The 19,840-nt window shown below is 35.6% G+C and overlaps 1 protein-coding gene across 6 annotated transcripts in view; it reads right to left on the bottom strand.

Annotated features, from left to right (window-relative positions):
• NCK1 (NCK adaptor protein 1) overlaps positions 1 to 19,840 on the bottom strand; it is an 87,949-nt gene that overhangs the window by 2,463 nt on the left and 65,646 nt on the right. For 5 of the 6 annotated variants that reach the window (XM_058729971.1, XM_058729972.1, XM_058729970.1 and 2 more), the window contains exons 2-3: positions 17,262 to 17,505; positions 451 to 1,163 (exon numbers count right to left, since the gene is read on the bottom strand). In XM_058729971.1, the coding sequence (XP_058585954.1) occupies positions 451 to 1,163; positions 17,262 to 17,487 (939 nt within the window). In that variant the 5' untranslated portion in view covers positions 17,488 to 17,505. Of the gene's footprint in view, positions 1 to 450; positions 1,164 to 14,273; positions 14,659 to 17,261; positions 17,506 to 19,840 lie in introns of those variants that run through there. The other variant, XM_058729976.1, reaches the window with a different exon arrangement.

The raw sequence follows: 19,840 nt of genomic DNA, 5'->3' as shown, positions 1-19,840 counted from the left end.
ACTTCCAAACAACCAGTTTATGAAGAAACTTAAATCTCAATTGTTTTAATTTATGGATTTTCTTTACTAGAAGGATGACAGTGCATCCAATATGCAATTTAAGACATGTTTTCCTAGTTTAGTCTACTGCATTGCTTTACTCTGAATGAAGAATCCAGGGTTCAACTTTCTCCATTTTTCAGTTTAATGCGACAGAAGGTATTTCAGAAATGCAAGACCAACAGACTTAAACAAGGCCGAATAATCCAGTGAGGTATCACTGCTGGGCTATATTTTATTCAAAATAAGGTTGGAAACAATACTGACTTTAGCTTTGGAACATGTTAAGTTTATGTCCCAACTTACTGCCTGGCTAATTTTAGGGAAGCAACTGAACCTCTCCAATTTTCTATTTATTTATTTTTTACTACTCAGGGCTCTATTTCCATTTACCTTTGAAAACCAACTTACCGAAGATTCACTATCACGAATGAGGAAATCACCTTCATGCCCTCTTTCATTTAATGCCATTTCTGCTTGATGCCTGGTGACCTTCCCATAATACCATGGATTGCCAGCAAATTTTCCAGTGAGTGAAGGCCTAATGTAATCACATTGCGGAGGTGATGGTTCCAAACCTGAGGTTAATGGATTATTCTGCATAATGGTAACATAGTTTTTTGGCACCAGACCAACCATTCCATTGATCTTCCTGCATTTCCACCATTCAGGGTCATTTTCAGGTTTTTCAATAACATCCATTACATCTCCTTTCTCAAAATTAAGTTCTTCATCATTGGACGAACTGAATGGGTAAAGAGCCTGTACCACATGCAACACTTGCCCAGTATTTAGGTTATTGACAACTGCTGCTAATTTCTCTGACAGGGAACCCACATGGTCACCCAAAGGACTGTCGCCTTCCTCAGTTACATAGTTTGAAGGGAACCATCCAACTTGTCCATTGTAGCTACCCCGCCACCACCCATCACTGCATTTCTCCATGACAATAACCTTTGTCCCTTTTATCAATGATAATTCATCTTCTCTCTCTGCCATGTAGTTAAATTTCACATAAGCAGGCATATTGAGGTCATAGAGGCGTTCCCCTGGGTCAACAAAGCTTTCATCAGCAGGAGATGCAGAATCTGGCACACTAGGTTTTCTTTTCACTTTTCCAATGCCTGTTGATATAAAAAAGAGTAATAAGAGATTATAAGACAATGATAACCGAAAAACCCAATTCATTCATTATTAAAAAATATCCTCAACTCTGTAGTTCTTTTAAGCCTTTAAAGTTAGATAACAAATTTCTTTCTTCTTTTTTTCCCCTTTCTTTTTACATCTCCATGACTTGTTTATAACTGGAGGTTTGTACCTTTTGACTTCCTTCATAAATTCTCTTTTCATAACCAAACATGTAAATGAAGTTATTGTATGACAGTTTACCTTCTCATCTTTTCTCTCACCAAAGGTGCTGAAATAATTGTGTAACATAATGAGAGTTTTCCTAAATTAACAAGAATTCTTCCAAATGTACATACAGATTATTTCTCTCACATCTACAACATAAGTAATGAAGGCTCCACCAAACCCATATTATTGTTTTATTTTATTAACCTTGATTCTACAATTAGCTGTACTGAAATAGAACAACAAATTACAACTTGATATGCAATATAAAATTGTAGTTATGTCTGGGCACTCCTTCCATTTGCTTTCTTAGTTCCCAGATCCATGTTTCCCTATTTACCTCATTATGTTTATTTTAAAATAATATATTATTTACTTGTTTGTTTCCCTCACACTATTCACAAGTATGCTCCTAAAGGACAGGATTTTTTTTTTTACTTTGTTCACAAATACCACACCAAGAATCTTAGACAATGCTTAGTACATGGTAGATGCCTAATATATATTTGTTGAAAGAAGTGGGAAAAGCACCAAAGAATATTATCACCCTAAATATATGCTACATCAACTTTGGTCATGCATTTTCACTGCTGATCATTTCTTACACATAATTTTGTGTTGTGTTTTTACTGACAGAACTGAGGCATTTAAAAAGTTTCTCAAACCTTCTATCTTAAAACTCTTTATTACCCTCTTTTTCTTCATGCAAGTTTTCAACCTCCGATCCTTCTGGGTTCTTAAATACCATTGTTCCTGCTGCTTTTGGGACTCTTGACCATCCTTGCTTTCCTTCTTCTTATTCCCTTCTACTGTCTAAAATCAAACTCAGACCACTTCTATTCCAAAATAAAGTTACTTCAACTCTGCTACTCCTCTTGAACTACACCATTCTTTAAAGAGGTGTCTCCCTGGGGTGCCTGGGTGGCACAGTTAGATAAGTGCCACGACTTCGGTTCAGGTCATGATTTCGCCATTCGTGGATTCGAGCCCCATGTCGGGGGCTCTGTGCTGACAGCTCAGAGCCTAGAACCTGCTTCAGATTCTGTGTCTCCCTCTCTCTCTGCCCCTGCCCCTGCTCGCACTCTGTCTCTCTCTCAAAAAAGAAAGAAACATTTAAAAAAAATTGTTAAAAAGGTGTTTTTTCCTTCAACTTAAAAAAAATTTTTTTAATGTTTATTTTTGAGACAGAGACAGAACACAAGCAGGGGAAGGGCAGAGAGAGGCAGGGAGACACAGAATCCAAAGCAGGCTCCAGACTTTGAGCTGTCAGCACAGGACTGACACGGGGCTCGATCCCAGGAACCATGAGATCATGACCTGAGCTGAAGTCGGATGCTTAACTGACTGAGCCACCCAGGTGCCCCTCCTTCAACTTCTTTACCACTCAAGCACTCATTCCCTAACTCCTTATGATCTGGTCCTTTAATCTTTACCATTCTACAAAAACCACTCATTAAACCATTCTTATAAAAACTGTGTCATTTCTTTACTGCCAAATCAGTACCTTTTTAGAGTCGTCATTCTTTTCAAACTTTTTATGTGGCAACTAAGATCACAGATTACTCTCTCTACTGTTGTCTCTTTTAACTTCCCTAAAAGCCTCCTGCATTCCCTAGTGACTAAATATTCTTGTGTGCATCTGTCTGGGCTCCTCTAAACCTTGTTATAAAATTGCATCATACTTGTTTCTTGAAGACAGAAAACTAGAAAACTAGATCTTGGTACCTTTGTATCTCCAGTGCCCACACTAGTAATAGGAACAAAGTGAATGTTTGCTGAATGAAAAAGTGAATGATTCCTTATAGTTGAAAAGTGTTTCCCAAGATCCAGTGCCTGGACTTCCACTCTACTTCAAAGAAATCTTATACTTTCATCTTCCACAACTTCTATATAGAAAGCTCCAAGGTCTCTTTGCAGTTTTAAGCTCTTTCTGGAATTCATGCACCACAATTCAGACATTGCTATACATCTACCAGATTGTACTCTTAGCACCTCAAGTACAACACTCTTTTCCAAATGAAACTAGCCTCTCCCATACCCATAAATCAACTCCCTCCCTCCCAACTTCCTTACTTGTGGTATTCATGATTATCATCCTGAAAAATCCTCACATCAGAGATTTCTGACAGAATAGGGAATTAATTCTAGGGCTCCATCCATCCAAAAAACTAATTAATGAGCTGGCAGATACTGTCAGAATAAACTTCTGCAGCACTCTGGAATCTAGTAAAAAAAAGAACTTAGAAAAACCTTACAAAAACTAGGGCAAGGCTTAGTGAAAAAAGCTGCTGCTCTGAAGTAAGAGAATGCTGTGGCATTTCAAATTGCCTGCCCACAATGGCTTTGAGGACAGCAACTGGCACTTCTAATGCCAGAGGGAGCTTATTCTCAAAGAATTGTGATTGTGAGTTTCAACCTGTCTGGCAGCCACGTGAAGGACTGGCACAATGGCTTGCCTTGGTTTCACTGGACCTGGAACATTCCCATTCTTTTACTGAAATCATTTAATTGATGCAGCACGTTGGGGTAAGGGACAACGACCAGGATAAGGAACAGACAGACTGAAGGAAGGAAAAGACAGAACAGCACCTTCAGAGGCCACACACGACAAAGAATACAGACTTTACAAAAACAGTTTAGGTAAGTCACTAAACAAGCAAACAACAACGCACAATTAGAAGCAACATCAAACCCTAGGAAGGGGATAGAATCTGATACTAGAAAACTGTCAACCAAGAATTCTATAATTAGCAAAACTGCTGTTTAGAAATGAAGGAGAAATTAAGACACTCCTACATAAACAAAAATTGAAGGAGTTTGTCACACTAGACTTGTGCTACAAGAAATGCTAAATAAAGTCCTCCAGGCTAAAATGAAAAGACACTGAAAAGTAACCTGAAGCCATATGAGGAAATAAAGAACAACAGTAAAGGTAGCTCCATTCATAAATATAAAAGCCGGTAGTATGAGACTTTTGACTTGTACATCCTTTTTTCCTATATGATTTAAGATACAAATGTAGAAAATAGTAATTTCAAATCTAGGTAAATGGGCACACAATGTATAAAAATGGAACTACAAAGGAATAGTTTTGCATACCAGCTAAATTTCCATTAATTCAAACTTGACTGCTAAAAAGTTAAGATGTTAATGGTAATCCTCACGGTAATCACTAAGGAAATACTAAAACATATATAAGAAAAGAAATGAGAAGGGAAAATGGTACATCAGGAAAAAAAATCAATTACAAAACAAGACAGTAATACAGGAAATGAGGAGAGAAAAGGCTTAAGACCTGTAGAAAATAAAGAGCAAAACAGCAGAAGGCCTTCCTTATGGGTAATTACTTTAAACATAAATGAATTAAAATACTGGATTAAAGGGACAGACACTGGCAGAATGGATTTAAAAATAAGATCCAACTCTATGCTATCTATAAGCACTCACTTTAGATCCAGAGATACAGACAGGTTGGAAAAAAAAGATGGTCCATGACAATGGTAACCAAAAGAGAGCTGGGGTGGCACAGCTGTCTGTTAGTATCAGACAACACAGACTTCAAGACAAAAGTTGTTACAGAAGATGAAGACAGATATTATATATTGATAAAAGGGTCAATCCATCAAGAAAACATAGTAATTACAAATATTATACATGCCTAACAAGAGAACCCCAAGACATACAAAGCAAAAACTGACAGAATTAAAGAAAGAAACTGACAGTTCTACAATATAGAGACTTTTTTTAAAGCACAAGAATGCAAAAATCATGGCACTAAACAGACTGCATAAAGGACACTTATTTACAATATGAGAGCTGAAACAAAAAAGGCAGAGCATCACCTTGTTCAACCTCAGCTGACAACATGTGCATCAGGCAACTCAAAATTTCTGCCACTCTACACAAGTCCACAAAGGCATCACAACTATCGATTTGAGGGCTTATAAATAAGTTTTAACAAGGAGCCCAATTCACAAATATGGAATCTGCAAAAACAGGGTTAATCTATACTAGCAAACAATATAGCAGCATATTAACAGAAGGGTACATCATGATAAAGGGTGATTTGTCCCAGGAATGTAAGAGTAGTTCAACACATGAAAATCAACATTATATACTACATTAATACAACAGAGGGAAAAAACCCACATGATCGTCTCAACTGATACAGAAAAAGCAATGGATAAAATCTAACATCCTTTCACGATAAAGAGTATCAGCAAACTAGGAATATAAGGCAATTTCCTCAATATCATAAAGGGCATCTATTTAAAAAAACCTACAGTTAACAACACACTCAATGGTAAAAGACTGAAAGCTAAGATCAAGAACAAGACATGGATGCCCTTTCACCCACCTCTATTCAACACTGTACTAGAAGTGCTAGCCAGGGCAATTAGGCAAGAGAATGAAATAAAAGACATCCAAACCAGAAAGGAAGAAATAAAATCATCTTTATTTGCAGATGACATAACCATATACAGAGAATATCCTAAAAAAATCCACACACAAAAAATGTTACATTAAACAAATTTAGCAGAGTTGCAAGATACAAAATCAACACACAAAAACCAGTTGTATTTCTGCACAGCAGCAGTGAACAATCTGAAGAGGAAATTGAGGAAACAATTCCATTTATAATAGCATTAAGAATAAAATACATAGGTTAAATTTATTAATCAAGGAGATACAAGACCAGTATACTGAACACTACAAAGTACTGCTGAAAGAAATTAAAGTAGACTAAATAAATGGTAAGACATTCTGTATTATGGACTTGAAGGCTTAATAGTTTTACATGGCAATAACTAACCAAAGTGATCCACAGCTTCCATGTAATCCTTACCAAAGTTCCAATACTTTTTACAGAAATGAAAATGCTGATTCTAAAATTCATATGGAATTGCAAGGGACACCAAATAACCAAAACAATCTTTAAAAATGAAAATAAAACAGAAGGATTCACACTTCCCAATTTCAAAACTTACTACTCAGCCAAAGTATTCAAAACAGTATGGTACTGGCACAAAAGGACATATATACCAACAGAATAGAGGTGAGAGCCCTGAGATAAATTCCTACATCTGTGGTCAACTGATTTTCAACAAGGGTGCCAAGACCATTTATGGGGGAAAGAATAGTCTCTTTAACAAATGGTGCAAGGAGAAACGGATATCTACATGCTAAAGAATGAAGTTAGACTCCTATTTCACAAACAAAAATTAACTCAAAATGGATAAAATACTCAAATATAAGAGTTAAAACTTTAAAATCCTCCAAAGAAAACACAGAGGAAAATCTTCAAGACCTGTGTATTAGCAATGAATTCTTAGATATGACCCCAAAAGCATAAGCAATAATAAATAAATAGGGCACCTGGGTGGCCCAGTTGTTAAGCATCCTACTTCGGCTCAGGTCATGATCTCACAGTTCATGAGTTCGAGTTTCACATTGGGTGAGCATGAGCCCCGCTTTGGGTAAAGCATGAGCCCCAGGTGTGCCCCATTTCTCTCTCTCTCTGCCCCTTGCTCACTTGTGCTCTCTTTCTTAAATAAACAAATAAATAAATAAATATTACAGTCTATATCCAGAACATCTAAAGAACTTAGAACCTAGCAACAAAAAGAACCTATTTCGACAATGGACAAAACACTTGAACAAACATTTCCCCAACAAAGATATACAAATGCCCAAAAAGCACATGAAAAGATGTTCAACATCATTAGTCATTAGGGAAATACAAATCAAAACCAAAATGAAATACCACTTCACACCTATTAGGATAGCTATAACCAAACCAAACCAACAAAAAAGGAAAATAACAAGTGTTGGTGAGGATATGGGAAAACTGGAACCCTTCTTACACTGTTGATCAAAGTATAAAATGTTACAACTGCTGTGGAAAACAAGGTAATGGTTCTTCACAATGTTAAAAACATAATTACCATATGATCCAGTAATTCCACTCCTAGGTATATACTCAAAAGAAGTGAAAACAGATATTCCAATACTTGTACCCAAATGTTCATAGCTTCCCTATACACAATAACCAAAAGGTAGAAACAACCCAAGTGTCCATCAACAGATTAATGGATAAACAAAACACAGTACATACCCATTTAATGGAATATTATTCAGCCATAAAAGGAATGAAGCACTGATATATGCTATAACAGATAAACCTCAAAAACAGAAGGCCAAGTGAAAGAAACTAGACACAAGATAACATATTTTATGATTCCATTTACATGAAATAGCCAGAATGTAAATCCAGATAGACAGCAAGCAGATTATCAATTACCATGGGATAAAGAGATAGGGTAATGGGTAGTGACCGCTTAATGGGAATGGTTTTTTTTTTGGGGGGGGGGGTGGGGAGTCATAAAAATGGTTTGGAACTAGATATGATGGTTGCACAACACACTTTAAAAAGATTCATTTTGTTACATGATTTATACCTCATACAAATTTTCTTTCTTAAAAAGATTCCTGCATCAAATCCTTATTCCCTTTCTGCCAACACTTTCTATTCCCACTATTTGCACACTATTTCAGGCCCATTTTGTTGTGCTTGAGTCTTCAATACCCTCTAAATTAGTTTCCTTACTAATCCAATCTGTCCCACTTCTACCCATCATCCATATAACTGTAAATATAGTTGCAATCAGATGATATTATTGCTCAAAAGCCAACAGTGGCTCTTCATACCTATCAAATTAAGAGAAGTACTCTTCCTAGAATCTATAGCCCTCTCCAGAATGTCCTCACCCTTCCTTTCTAGGCTTATGGTACAGAGTAATGAAAACAGCATCGACTTTATATGAGCCTTTGGGTTCAAATCCCAGCTATACCACTTACTGTGGAAACTTGAGCAAATGATTTCATTTTTCTGAGTTTAGAAATGGAGAAAACACCACTTACCATGATAGTGTTGTAAGAAGTGAATAAAATAAGGTAAAGTAAGAGCACAGTACAGATATAAATGTTAAATAAAAGATTCTTCCCATAATGCCCTGCAATTATCCTGTATCTTTCTTCTGCATGTTGCTGCCCAGTTCTCCCAGTACCATTTGCTAAAGAGATGGTCTTTTTTTCACTGAATACTCTTTCCTGCTTTGTCAAAGATCAGTTGGCCATTCATTTGTAGGTCCAATTCTGGGTTCTCTATTCTGTTCCACTGGTCTATGTGTCTGTTTTTGTGCCAATACCATACTGTCTTGATGATTACAGCTTTGTGTAGTAAAGGCTAAAGTCTGGGATTGTGATGCTGCTGCTTTGGTTTTCTTTTTCAGTATTACTTTGGCTATTCAGGGTCTTTTGTGGTTCCATATGAATTTTAGGAATGTTTGTTCTAGCTTTGATAAACTATCCTAAATCTTAATAAAAATGGGTCACTTAAGTCCCCTGAATAAATAACATTTCAATCTTCCTTTGCCTTATTTGCTAGTTTCTTCCCAAAACCTTATTAAAACTTCTCCCTATCAAAAACTTACCCATTCAAGAAGTGCCATTTCAAATTATTTTATTCATTTCCCATGTTATGTTTTCCAACATACTTCATTTCCCACCATCATCCGCCAATGATGTAAGCTCTCCTTTTTAAAGCACCCAGCACCCTGTACTTCTGAGGTACTTGTATGACAGCATACAAGTCTTTTAAGCTCATCTACTAGAGTCATCAGCTTCCGGAAAGGAGCATTCCATGTCTCAATAATCTTCTGCATTTCCTATGCTATTTAGAACTGTGTGCATACCAGATACTCAATAAACGTTTGCTACATTGATTAAAATTGAAGAGTGATATATATCCAAATTTTAAACTTGAAGCTAAAGGCTAGTTTCAAAATGATTTTTTTTAATTCTGAAAAAGATGTCTAAGACTAATTATACACTGTCAAAAAAAGAATGAAGAATTTTTGGACTCATGGAAAACACTGAAAACAACCTATTTTAATCTCAGAGGCCAGAAATATTTCAGGGAAAAAAACATAAGCTTAGAATATTTGTTTTTCTATGCAACACAAAACCCTCTGTCTCTCTTGTGAGCATTTCTTCAACCTCACACTAATGCTACAGGCATATAAGCTCTTCAGTACCCAAAAAAACTCATGCTCTTGAAAGACTCTGAGCCTTTGCCCACAATGTATTTTATTTCAAACACTTGCCACCCTCATTCCTCAAGACTCAAACAAGGTATCTTCTTCTCACTGGAAATTTTCCCTCTCTCCCCAAAACAGAACAGATATATTTCTCCTTTGTGGCATTACTGCTCTTTGTAAATATTTTTACCACAATGTTCAACCCTCTGTATACCCATATTTACTTCTTTGAGATCAAACACCATGTTTTTAATCACCTACTTCCACTGTCTGGCCCATATTAAGTGTTCTATTAATGTTCATCATGGGAATGACTGACAAATGTATGTATAATCGAAAGCTTGCCTTTTCCCCCCTCTGCTTCCAACTCTTTGGGAAGAACCTGTTTATTATTGCCCTCTCTCTCTATTTGCTAAAAAATGGTCCTTCCGATTTCTTGTTAACAATGAGAAAATGCATGGAAAAGTACTTTACAAAATTATACAAATGTAAATATCAGTTTCTCTTAATTTCTCAACTATGTTATAATCAGCAATAATGAGATCATTCCACAATAAGCAAGCTCCCTCAGATCAAGGTATTACCTTTTCTAAATTCTTCTCAACTTCATAGTTAGTCCTACACAATCCTCCTAATCTTAGTCTCTTTTGTGTCAAATCCTACTAATCCATTGCTTATCTGACTCTAATTCTTCCTCTACTCTTTAGTCATAATGGGTACAACTAGGAAAAGTCTAATGAAACCCTAAATTTAAATTTTAGTCCTATTTACTGGTCAATTTGATCTTGGTCAAGTTATTTAATTTTCTTTAAACTCCAGTTTCCTGGTTTGTGAAATGGTGGTGTGTGGTAAGTACCTACTGCATGAATTAAAAAAAAAAATTTTTTTTTTTAAGTTTATATGTAAAGCACTCAGCACAGTGCATAGCACATAGCAGGCACTCCATTAATCAATAGTAGTTATTACTCCTAGTGCTTCTGGCACTTAATTTTTCAAAAACACTTATATATTTATTATTGCATTTTATAACTAGACCTGGCCAGAGTTGGAAGGGAATGCTCAGGTCTCAGCACTAAGGATGTGCACAATTCTGAGGCAGTCATTTTTGATGTGGGAAACAAAGGCAGAAGGAAATGGCAGATAAAATTAAATTTCCTTATAACCTGCAGCCTACTGACAAATACTTGAGGCTGGCAGAGTAAAAAAACATTTCTCCAGGAACTCCTTACTATCTTAACGTTAATGCTTTGCTAAAGAGAAGAACAATGCTAGCTTGACAAAAAACAAACAAACAAAAAACCCTAGGCCTCCAGTATCCTTTGAGTCTTCTTTAGCAGAAGAAAATCTCTTTGGAAACGCCCTTTTGACTTTACCTCCCCCAACTCCCAAGTATATAACCAGTCACGGTCCCAGGGCAGCTCTTTCTGCCCACAGGTCCAGTCCCCGTGCTTTAATAAGACCACCTTTTTGCACTAAAGACATCTTCAAGAGTACTTTCTTGGCCATCAGCTCCAAACCCTGCCACCACTCCAAAACTTTATCAATTTTTATCATTAGCTTTTTTAAAAATAGAACCAAAAGTATTAGTATAGCTTCCAATCTTCCCCTCACTCTTACCCACTGGTCTTACTTCTTTCCTCCTATAGTACTGTTTCTTGGCCAAAACAATGTATTATTAACAAAGTTTTTAAGAATCTAATTTTTAAGAATCTAGTTGAGCATTGTGAATATTCCAGTCACATGACAACTGTCCTCTTCCTAAGGCAAATCTTTGTACCCATAACTACATTTATGTAACCTGGTTTGCAGATCCTTGATACTGCAATACTGGATGCCAGTATTTGGAAGCATCTAAGTTTTCTCAATACCACAGTTCAAGTATGTATCCAAAGTGGACAACTATGTCACATGTTTTATTTGGCCAGCACACACACACATGAAGTAGCTATTTGCATCCTTTCACTTGAACTGCAAAGATCTGAATTAATGTTATGAACTGCATTGAAATTCTTTAGCACCCACATTATCACAGCAGCTCTTGATAAGTCTTTTACTGATATAAAATCCTGCCAAGCCAGGTTCTCAGCAATCTTTTTAATTCCTTTTAAAATTTTTACTTTGGGGAGCCTGGGTGGCTCAGTCAAGTTGGGCATCCAACTTCGGATCATGATCTCACGAGCTTATGGGTTCGAGCCCCGTGTCAGGCTCTGTGTTGACAGCTTAGAGCCTAGAGCTTGCTTCGAATTCTGGGTCTCCGTCTCTCTCTGCCCCTGCCCCGTTCATGCACTGTCTCTCTCTCTCAAAAATAAACATTAAAAACAATTTTAAGTAACTAAAAATTTTAAATTAGTTCAAATTAATTAGAATTTTACATTAATGTCTGTCCCGATTCACCTTGTTTATTTCTCAGTTTTTACCTTTCAAACATATATCTGAACCCAATGTATTATTTTTCCAGCATTAGCTCTTCTTTATTTTAAGCATGTCACTTTTCCTCCATCTAAATCACTGACTAAATAAATGTTCAATAAAAGGAAGCTGAAGAAAGTACTACTGATCCTTCTAATTCTTTAAGGAACTATATAGTTCTCTTCTTATGTTCCTACTTCTTCAAAACTAGTTCTCTTTCCCTCATGGATTTCCCCCTGATTTCTATCACACGTAAAACTCATCAGTGGTTTACCAGGATTATAAGACTTTCAGAATTAGAAGGGACTTCCCAGGATCATCTAGTCTTGCCTAAGTCTCTCCTTCACAAATAAGGAATAAGAAATCAGGGAAGTTTAGTTATATACCTTCAACCACATGGCTAAGTAAGGGGTACATTTGGGAGCACAACTAGGGAATTCTAAATACATATAAATGGTGTTCTTTTCATTACAAGTTTATCTGACAGAGAGAGAGAAAAAAGTGCATGTGCCCATGAGCAGGGAAGGGACAGAGAGAGAAGGAGAGAGAGAAAGAGAGAGATTGAGAGAGAGAGAGACTGAGAGAGAGAGAGAGAGAGAGAAAGAGAGAGACAGAGAGACAGGGAGAGAGAAAGAATCCCAAGCAGGCTCCACACTATCAGTACAAAACCCAACTTGGGGCTCAATCCCATGAACTGTGAGATCATGACCTGAGCTTAAATCAAGAGTCCGATGCTTAACCAACTGAGCTGCCTAAGCACCTTTCCCATTACAAATTTTACTTAAATTTTTGTATTTTTATCTGTTCATTTCATCTATATGAAATAAAATAAATTATTGTTTTTGATTATTCTGTTTTACCTAAAATCCTGAGCCCTCTTTTTTTATTCTAGCCACCACACAAAGATACACTGTATCTTCTACTGCAAAGCAAAATAAATTCAAGCTTTGGCTTGCTGCAGGTAATGAGAAAAGGAATACCTTGGTTATAAACCCTGACCCTCAGTCTACAAACGTTTTTAAGATTATCAACTTTCTAAGACAAAAGAGTAAATGATGATGTTATTATTGAATTGATGGTATATAATGAATCACCATCTTAATGATACAATATATTCTTTTTATACCATTTCTATAGTTGATTTATGGTCAACATCATTTACGACCAAACTGAGACATGAAATCCACTGTATTATCAATATTAAATAACCACTACCATCTACCTCCTCACCATGTTAAGTTCCATGAGAGTTAGTATTAGTTTTTCATTCTATAATTTTTATCTGGCTTGCAGTTGGCTCTCAAGAAAAATATGTTGATAAATGAATGAATAAATTAATAAGCTTTCTAAAAGGAAAACTAATCCAAAAAGTGGATCTAAAAATGTATTAACTTCCCAAAAAGTAAACAAAGGAGATCTATTCCAGAAGGATTCACTTGGCCACCAAAATTAACTGAAGAAACAAATGAGTCTTAATAGTACAATTACAGTATTCTTTTCAACAAAGTACTTGCTCCTTTTCCATTTTGCCCTTTCCCTGAAATCTCTCAACAGGTTACTCTTTGTTTCCCTAGATTCCTTATGCATAAGAAACTTCTACAACAACTCCTCTGTTCATTTTTCTAGAAACACCAAGCAAATGTTCAAAGAGATCAAATCAAGTTCACTATCGTAAGATCATAAAAAGGCCATCAGCAAATATACACATTAGGCTCTTATAAGTTAGTATTAGTATTACTTTATAAAATGAACTCAAAAACAATCCCAATAATTCACCATGCTTTTCAGTATTTTCATTTTCTTTGGATGCAGCTGCTCTCCAACTCATTTCAAAATATAAAATCTCACATTTACCAAAATAGCAGCTTCTAGCAATCTTACATTGATTAAATCAAAACATTCCTTTTACTGCTGCTTTATTCAATATTATTTTCTACACTGTTTCTCTAAAATCTAGGTAAAAGGTACTAAAACAATATCATGTTAATTCAAATATTGAGGCTGAAGGAACTTGCTCACCTAATCTGTTCTTTTCTTCACATTTTTAATATGTTTACAATTTAACACTTCAAATGTCTATGCTAAGTTCAAAGTTACCAAATTAAAACTGCAAACTCATTTATATCCTTTTCCTACTTATTATTTAAACATTGGAACTAAAGCATTTTAAAACTATTTTACTTATCAAGTCAAAACTAATATTTTATGAAGTATCACCATTTAGCTTACGTATCATAGACAATACAAAGCACCAGCCTATTATATAAATGCACTTGGTTCTCTCCATACAGTTTTTCTTTAAATTCACTAAAGTGAAATATCTAACTCAAAAACTACAAGAAAAGTATGGATTTAATAAACAGATGAACTTACTGAAAAAATCTTTAAAGACGTTTAACCAATCCATTTTGAATAAAAACCCGTGTTCTCTTTTGTCAGTCTGTTAACACAGCTCAGGATAATTTCAGTGAGCTTCCTGGTCTGTTCTGCAACACTGAAACTCCCCACACCCAATCCATGTGACTTGGCCCACACCCAGGGAATAGAAAGCCTTTCTGAGGCTTCTCTCCTTCCAAAACTCTTTCCCCTCTGAACTAAAACAGAACCTGTAAAACAAGTATATCATCATGGCCACAAATGTTACCTTATTATTCAGCCTTATTTTGGAAGAAGCTTTAAAGCATGTATTTTCAGTAGTTGAAAATATATTCATGAATTCACGCTTTCCTTTGTTTTCTCCTTTTCTTTCTTAACTTTCAAACAAAGTCTCCACCAGCATAATCATTGTCAAACAAAACCATTAACTACATGGGACATTTAAGTTACCAAAAAGGGGGTTAGAAATACAAAGAGAAGGCAATCTGATACAAAAGGTGGATATACATCATTATAAAGGAGAACTAAAAATCATTAATATAAAACAAATGCTTTCAAGTACCCTGCAATATAGGCAGCAATAAATGTAATATAGTAATAAAGTTAACAGAGATATCCTAGAACTTAAAGTCTTGCCAAAATTATCTTAATAATATCAGAAAATAGTATACAAGGTTTCCCAGGAGTGTTAACAAATAATAAAAATTCTATCTAGTTAGGCTTTTTATATACATATATAAAATTGTTTGTTTTTTTTTTTTAATGTCTATTTATTGAGAGAGAGAGAGCATGAGCAGGGAAGGGGCAGAGAGAGAGGAAGAGAGAGAATCCTATGCAAGCTCCATACTGCCAGCACAGAGCCCCATGCAGGACTGGAACTCATGAAACAGGAGATCATGATCTGAACTGAAATCAAGAATCGGACACTCAACAGACTGAGCCACCCAGGTGCCCCTATCTAGTTGGGCTTTATAAATTTATATGCAATAGTATCTAAAAGTGGGATATTTTTCTTCTTTGCTCTATGATATTAAGGTTTTTCGCAATCTTTTGTTTACACATCTGCTCTAGTCCCAGGATACCAGTATCCTTTAAAAAGGAACAAAAAAGTCTATCTAGGTGTAGCCCTAGTCCTTTCTGTGTCTTCATCACTATGAGGCATACTTTCTTGATAGAAGTTACCTTAATTTTCCCCAATACTTCTGATCTACATGCTTTAAGTAAGTGTCCAATATTTTACAAAATCAGAAGTATTCCTGATTCTAACTCTGGTGTCTTCAGCTAGTCAAGGAAAGTCTTCTGATTTTGTCTTCCACTTAAAAAACGAATACTAAAAACTAATAAGGGTGCCTGGGTGGCTCAGTCAGTTGAGTGTCTGATCTTGATTTCTGCTCAAGTCATGATCTCATGGTTCATGAGTTCCAGCCCCACATGGGGCTCTGCACATGGGATCAAGCCCTGTAATGGGCTCTGCACAGAGTGTGGAGCCTGCTTGAGACTGACTCCCCCCGTCCCTCTCTCTCTCACTCCCCGCCCCTGCTTGTGCTCTCTAAAATTAAAAAAAACCTTAATTAAAAAAAAACTAATAATAATGGTCTCATTTGTAAAACCTTAAAATCATAATAAAAGGTAACCTCAGATACACAGTTAAAAGTTACGGTGAAAATTCAGATTAATAACGAGTTATTAAACTACCTTTAGAATACTGGAAATGTTATTATCACACAAACCAATATTCTAACATTTTATATTTACTTTGAGTTATACTATATTTTAGTCTTTGCTATTTGTCTTCTATTGCTGATAACTGAAAGAACACTCTAGTCTAGAATAACAATAATGTTTAAGAAATAAAATATAAAGCAGTTAGTCAATAATATTTCATATTTGTTAATCATGCCACATTATTCCCAAACTATCTCTGCAAGGAAAAATTTTACTTTCTCTTCTACATATAGACAAAGGACCACTAAGTAACAGCATGTTTGCCTGAATACCAAAAATGAAATTCTGTCCCTCCCAATTCCTTCCTGTCAGCTAAGGAGAGTTTAAATTAAAAGAAAAAAGAGGCCAGTCCTCATCTGTGCATATTTCCTTCCTATAAGCTCAGCCAAGCCCAGTGTGAAATGGGTTCCATTATCTCTGGTCCTAATGGAGGGCTAGTAAAAACAAACTACAGTTAGAGGCAAAAAAGAAAAACAAAATAGGAAAGACATCAGTTTGGTATATGCTAATCTACAGTAATGATTCACAATTTAAAACTCTCATCAAATGGAAGAATAAAATGATGGTTTGTTTGTGAGAGCAAAATTCGAAATGTAAGCTATTAAAGGTTAAAATACAGCAATATGCCAAGTTAAATAAGTTGCCTTAACGCCATGGAAGCAATTCTAAATCTCCCTCATTTATCCTTGTCTCACTTAAATGCAGAATCTACCTACACTCCAACAGGCACTCATGGTTCAAGGAGTACAGGCTAGAAGTCAGTTCTGCTATTTAGCACCACTCTGGTTTGGCCCTTGAACATCAGCTAGATTTATAGAAAATACCCACTAACACTTATGACCTTTAACAGTCTTCTGACTTGAATACCTGCTACAAGCCAAACTTACCTGGCCTACCTGAAATTCTAGTCCTGGTCTTCTCTGGTCAATTCTGCCCAATGCTGCCAAAATTCTGTACAAAAAAACAAGCTCTAGCATCCATTTAAAAGAATGTATTGTTGGGGTGCCTGGGTGGCTCAGTCAGTTAAGCATCTGACTTAGGCTCATGTCATGATCTCGTTCATGGTCTGTGAGTTCAAGCCTCGCGTTGGGCTCTGTGCTGACAGCTCGGAGACTGGAGCCTGCTTCAGATTCTGTGTCTCCCTCTCTCTCTGTCCCTCCCCCATTCATGCTCTTGTCTCTCTCTCAAAAATAAATACAAATTAAAAGAAACTATTAAAAAAAAAAAGTATTGTTGGTGTTTTAATACAAAATAACTTACCTAAGGTATCCTTTAGGTTTTTTACAATAGATGCTTTCCGAGCACTGTTTTTCCTTTCCACATAGTTAGAAGGCACAAAACCCGTTTTATTCATGGAGTTTCGAACTCGCCACCAGGATTTAGAGTCATCCAGAAGCCATAATCTCTCATTCTTCTTAATGTCCAGCTCTTGTTCTTGTTGGGCCACATAATCAAATTTGGCTATTACCACCACTTCTTCTGCCATCTTTCAGCAGCTTCAGCACTGTAACCACATAGAAAACATTTTTTATGAGGTTTAATTAATTAGTAGTAGTATACATGCTTTTCAAATGAGATACACCAAAACCCTAAGAGCCCTGAAAGGATTAAAGGAAAAATATGAAAAAACACAAAAAAAACAGGCAATACTAATACTAATCAAAACAAAACTAGTGTAGCTATATTAATAACACACAAAAGGACTTTAAGGCAAACCATTACCAGTAATAAAGAAGTTCACTACAAAAACTAGTTCAATACATAATAGAAGATGTTATGAAATATATTTAACAGCTAAACTTATATGTACCTATTAACATAGTTCCAAAATAGATTGACAGAACCACAGGAAAAGTAGACAACTCCATTATCACAGAGGACAATTTTTAACATACTTATCTCGGTATAAATCAAGGAGACAAAAAAAAATTAGTAAGGCTAGGTAAGAACTGACATCAAGGGGTGGCTGGGTGGCTCAGTGGTTAAGCACCAGACTCTTGATTTCGGCTCAGGTCACAATCTCACAGCTTGTGGGATGAAGCCCCGTGAGGGGATCCATGCTTGATAGTGCAGGGCCTGCTTCCTATTATCTCTCTCCCTCTGCCTCTTCCCTGCTTGTACATGTGCACTGTCTCTCTCTCTCTCTCTCTCAAAATAAACTTAAAAAAAAAAAAAAAAGAACTGACAGCAAAACTATTAATCTGATCTAATAAACATACACATATATTACTTCCAAAGATAATACAAATGGAATAAACATACAAATTGATCAAATGTTAGGCAATAGAGAAAGTCCCAGTAACTTTCAAGTACTTGGTATCCTACAACCATATTCTCTGACAACCATAACAGAAAGAGCTTTTTAAAAACCTCCTGTTTGGAAACTTCTAAAACTTTGAGTCAAAGAAGGAATTATAATAGAATTGTGAAAATATTTAGAGAAGTAAAGTAATAAAAAGACTACATAGCCAATCTGTGGGATGCAGCAAAAGGACTATATATAGAGAAATCCTAGTTGTAAATAGTTACATCAGAAAAATCAGAAAATCTTAAATTAATGAACTGAGCATCTGTCTTAAGCAGTTAGAAAAGTAAAATATAAAGTAGAAAAAATGAAGTAATACAAATAAAAGTAGAATTTAATGAAACAGAAAACAATGATATAGGAGAAAGGCTCAATAGAATACAAAGGTAGTTCTTTGCCATGACTAAAAATGGACATAGTTTGGCAAGACTGATAAATGAATAAAGGAAAAACATACCCAAATACCAAGAATGAAAAGGGAGTCCTAATTATGGATGCTTCAGACATTCAAAACACCTGGCAATACTATAAGCAACTTTATTAATAAATCTGAAAACTAAAATGTGCAAATTTATAGAAAAATAAAAACTAAAAAGGTACTAGCATTCAATCTTAGTCATTAAGAAACCTTCCCATAATGAACATCCTGATGTTCATTAAAACCACACAGTTTTATAGGCAAGTTCTATTAAAATACAAGGAATTGTAATTCCAATTTACACAAACTCTTTCAGAAAAAAGAAAGGAAATTTACAAGTCTAACTCACTCTTGAACTTACTAGTTCAGCTCCCTACTTTCTTCAGAGAGATTATCATACATGAAAAGCTATCTCTGGCTTAGCAAGCAAATAAATTAAGCTTTTGGGTTTGGATATTGAATAGCATTCTCCTTTCTCAACAATGAAGCAAGTTGTTCAGTGTTCTCAAAGAAATGCATTTTAATCTAGAATTCAACATTCACTAGCATTCAAGTGTAGACAGTTTTGTGTTTATAAGGTAGATACTTTTTGGGGGGCAATGCAAGGTCTCAAAACCTACCATATATTCTTTGGAAAGAATGACTCAAGTATGTAAAGCAGTGAAATAACTAATAATGCTAAAATAAGAGGATGATGTGGTATTAAAAAAACAATGAACAGGGAGAAATCAGAAAAATCAATTTGTATTCCTGCAACTTTTCTGTATGAAATTACTTCACTTCCAAATAAGTTACAACCAAGTCTAAATAATTACTAGCACATGATGCAAAAATATACAGCAATGAGTGATAAATTTTCTGAGGCAATAAAAAGCAGAGGATTTTTTTTTTTCGGGCATACTTAAGCACTGACTCTGATTCCTTCCCTGTGGGAACCTGCATGTGCGCACGCACATGCGCACGCACGTACACACACACACACACCCTTATAATTAATCTATAAATTTAATGAAATTTAATTGTAGGTCCCAGTGGAATTTATTTTGAAATGTGACAAACCAAGTTTAAAATTTACTTAGAAGAGTAATCATATAAAACCGGCAAATGATATTTTAT

Source organism: Neofelis nebulosa, chromosome 5 (assembly GCF_028018385.1).
Source record: "Neofelis nebulosa isolate mNeoNeb1 chromosome 5, mNeoNeb1.pri, whole genome shotgun sequence".
Lineage (NCBI taxonomy): Eukaryota > Metazoa > Chordata > Mammalia > Carnivora > Felidae > Neofelis > Neofelis nebulosa.
Note: the sequence above shows the minus strand (reverse complement) of the source record. Positions and strands in the feature narration are given on the sequence as shown.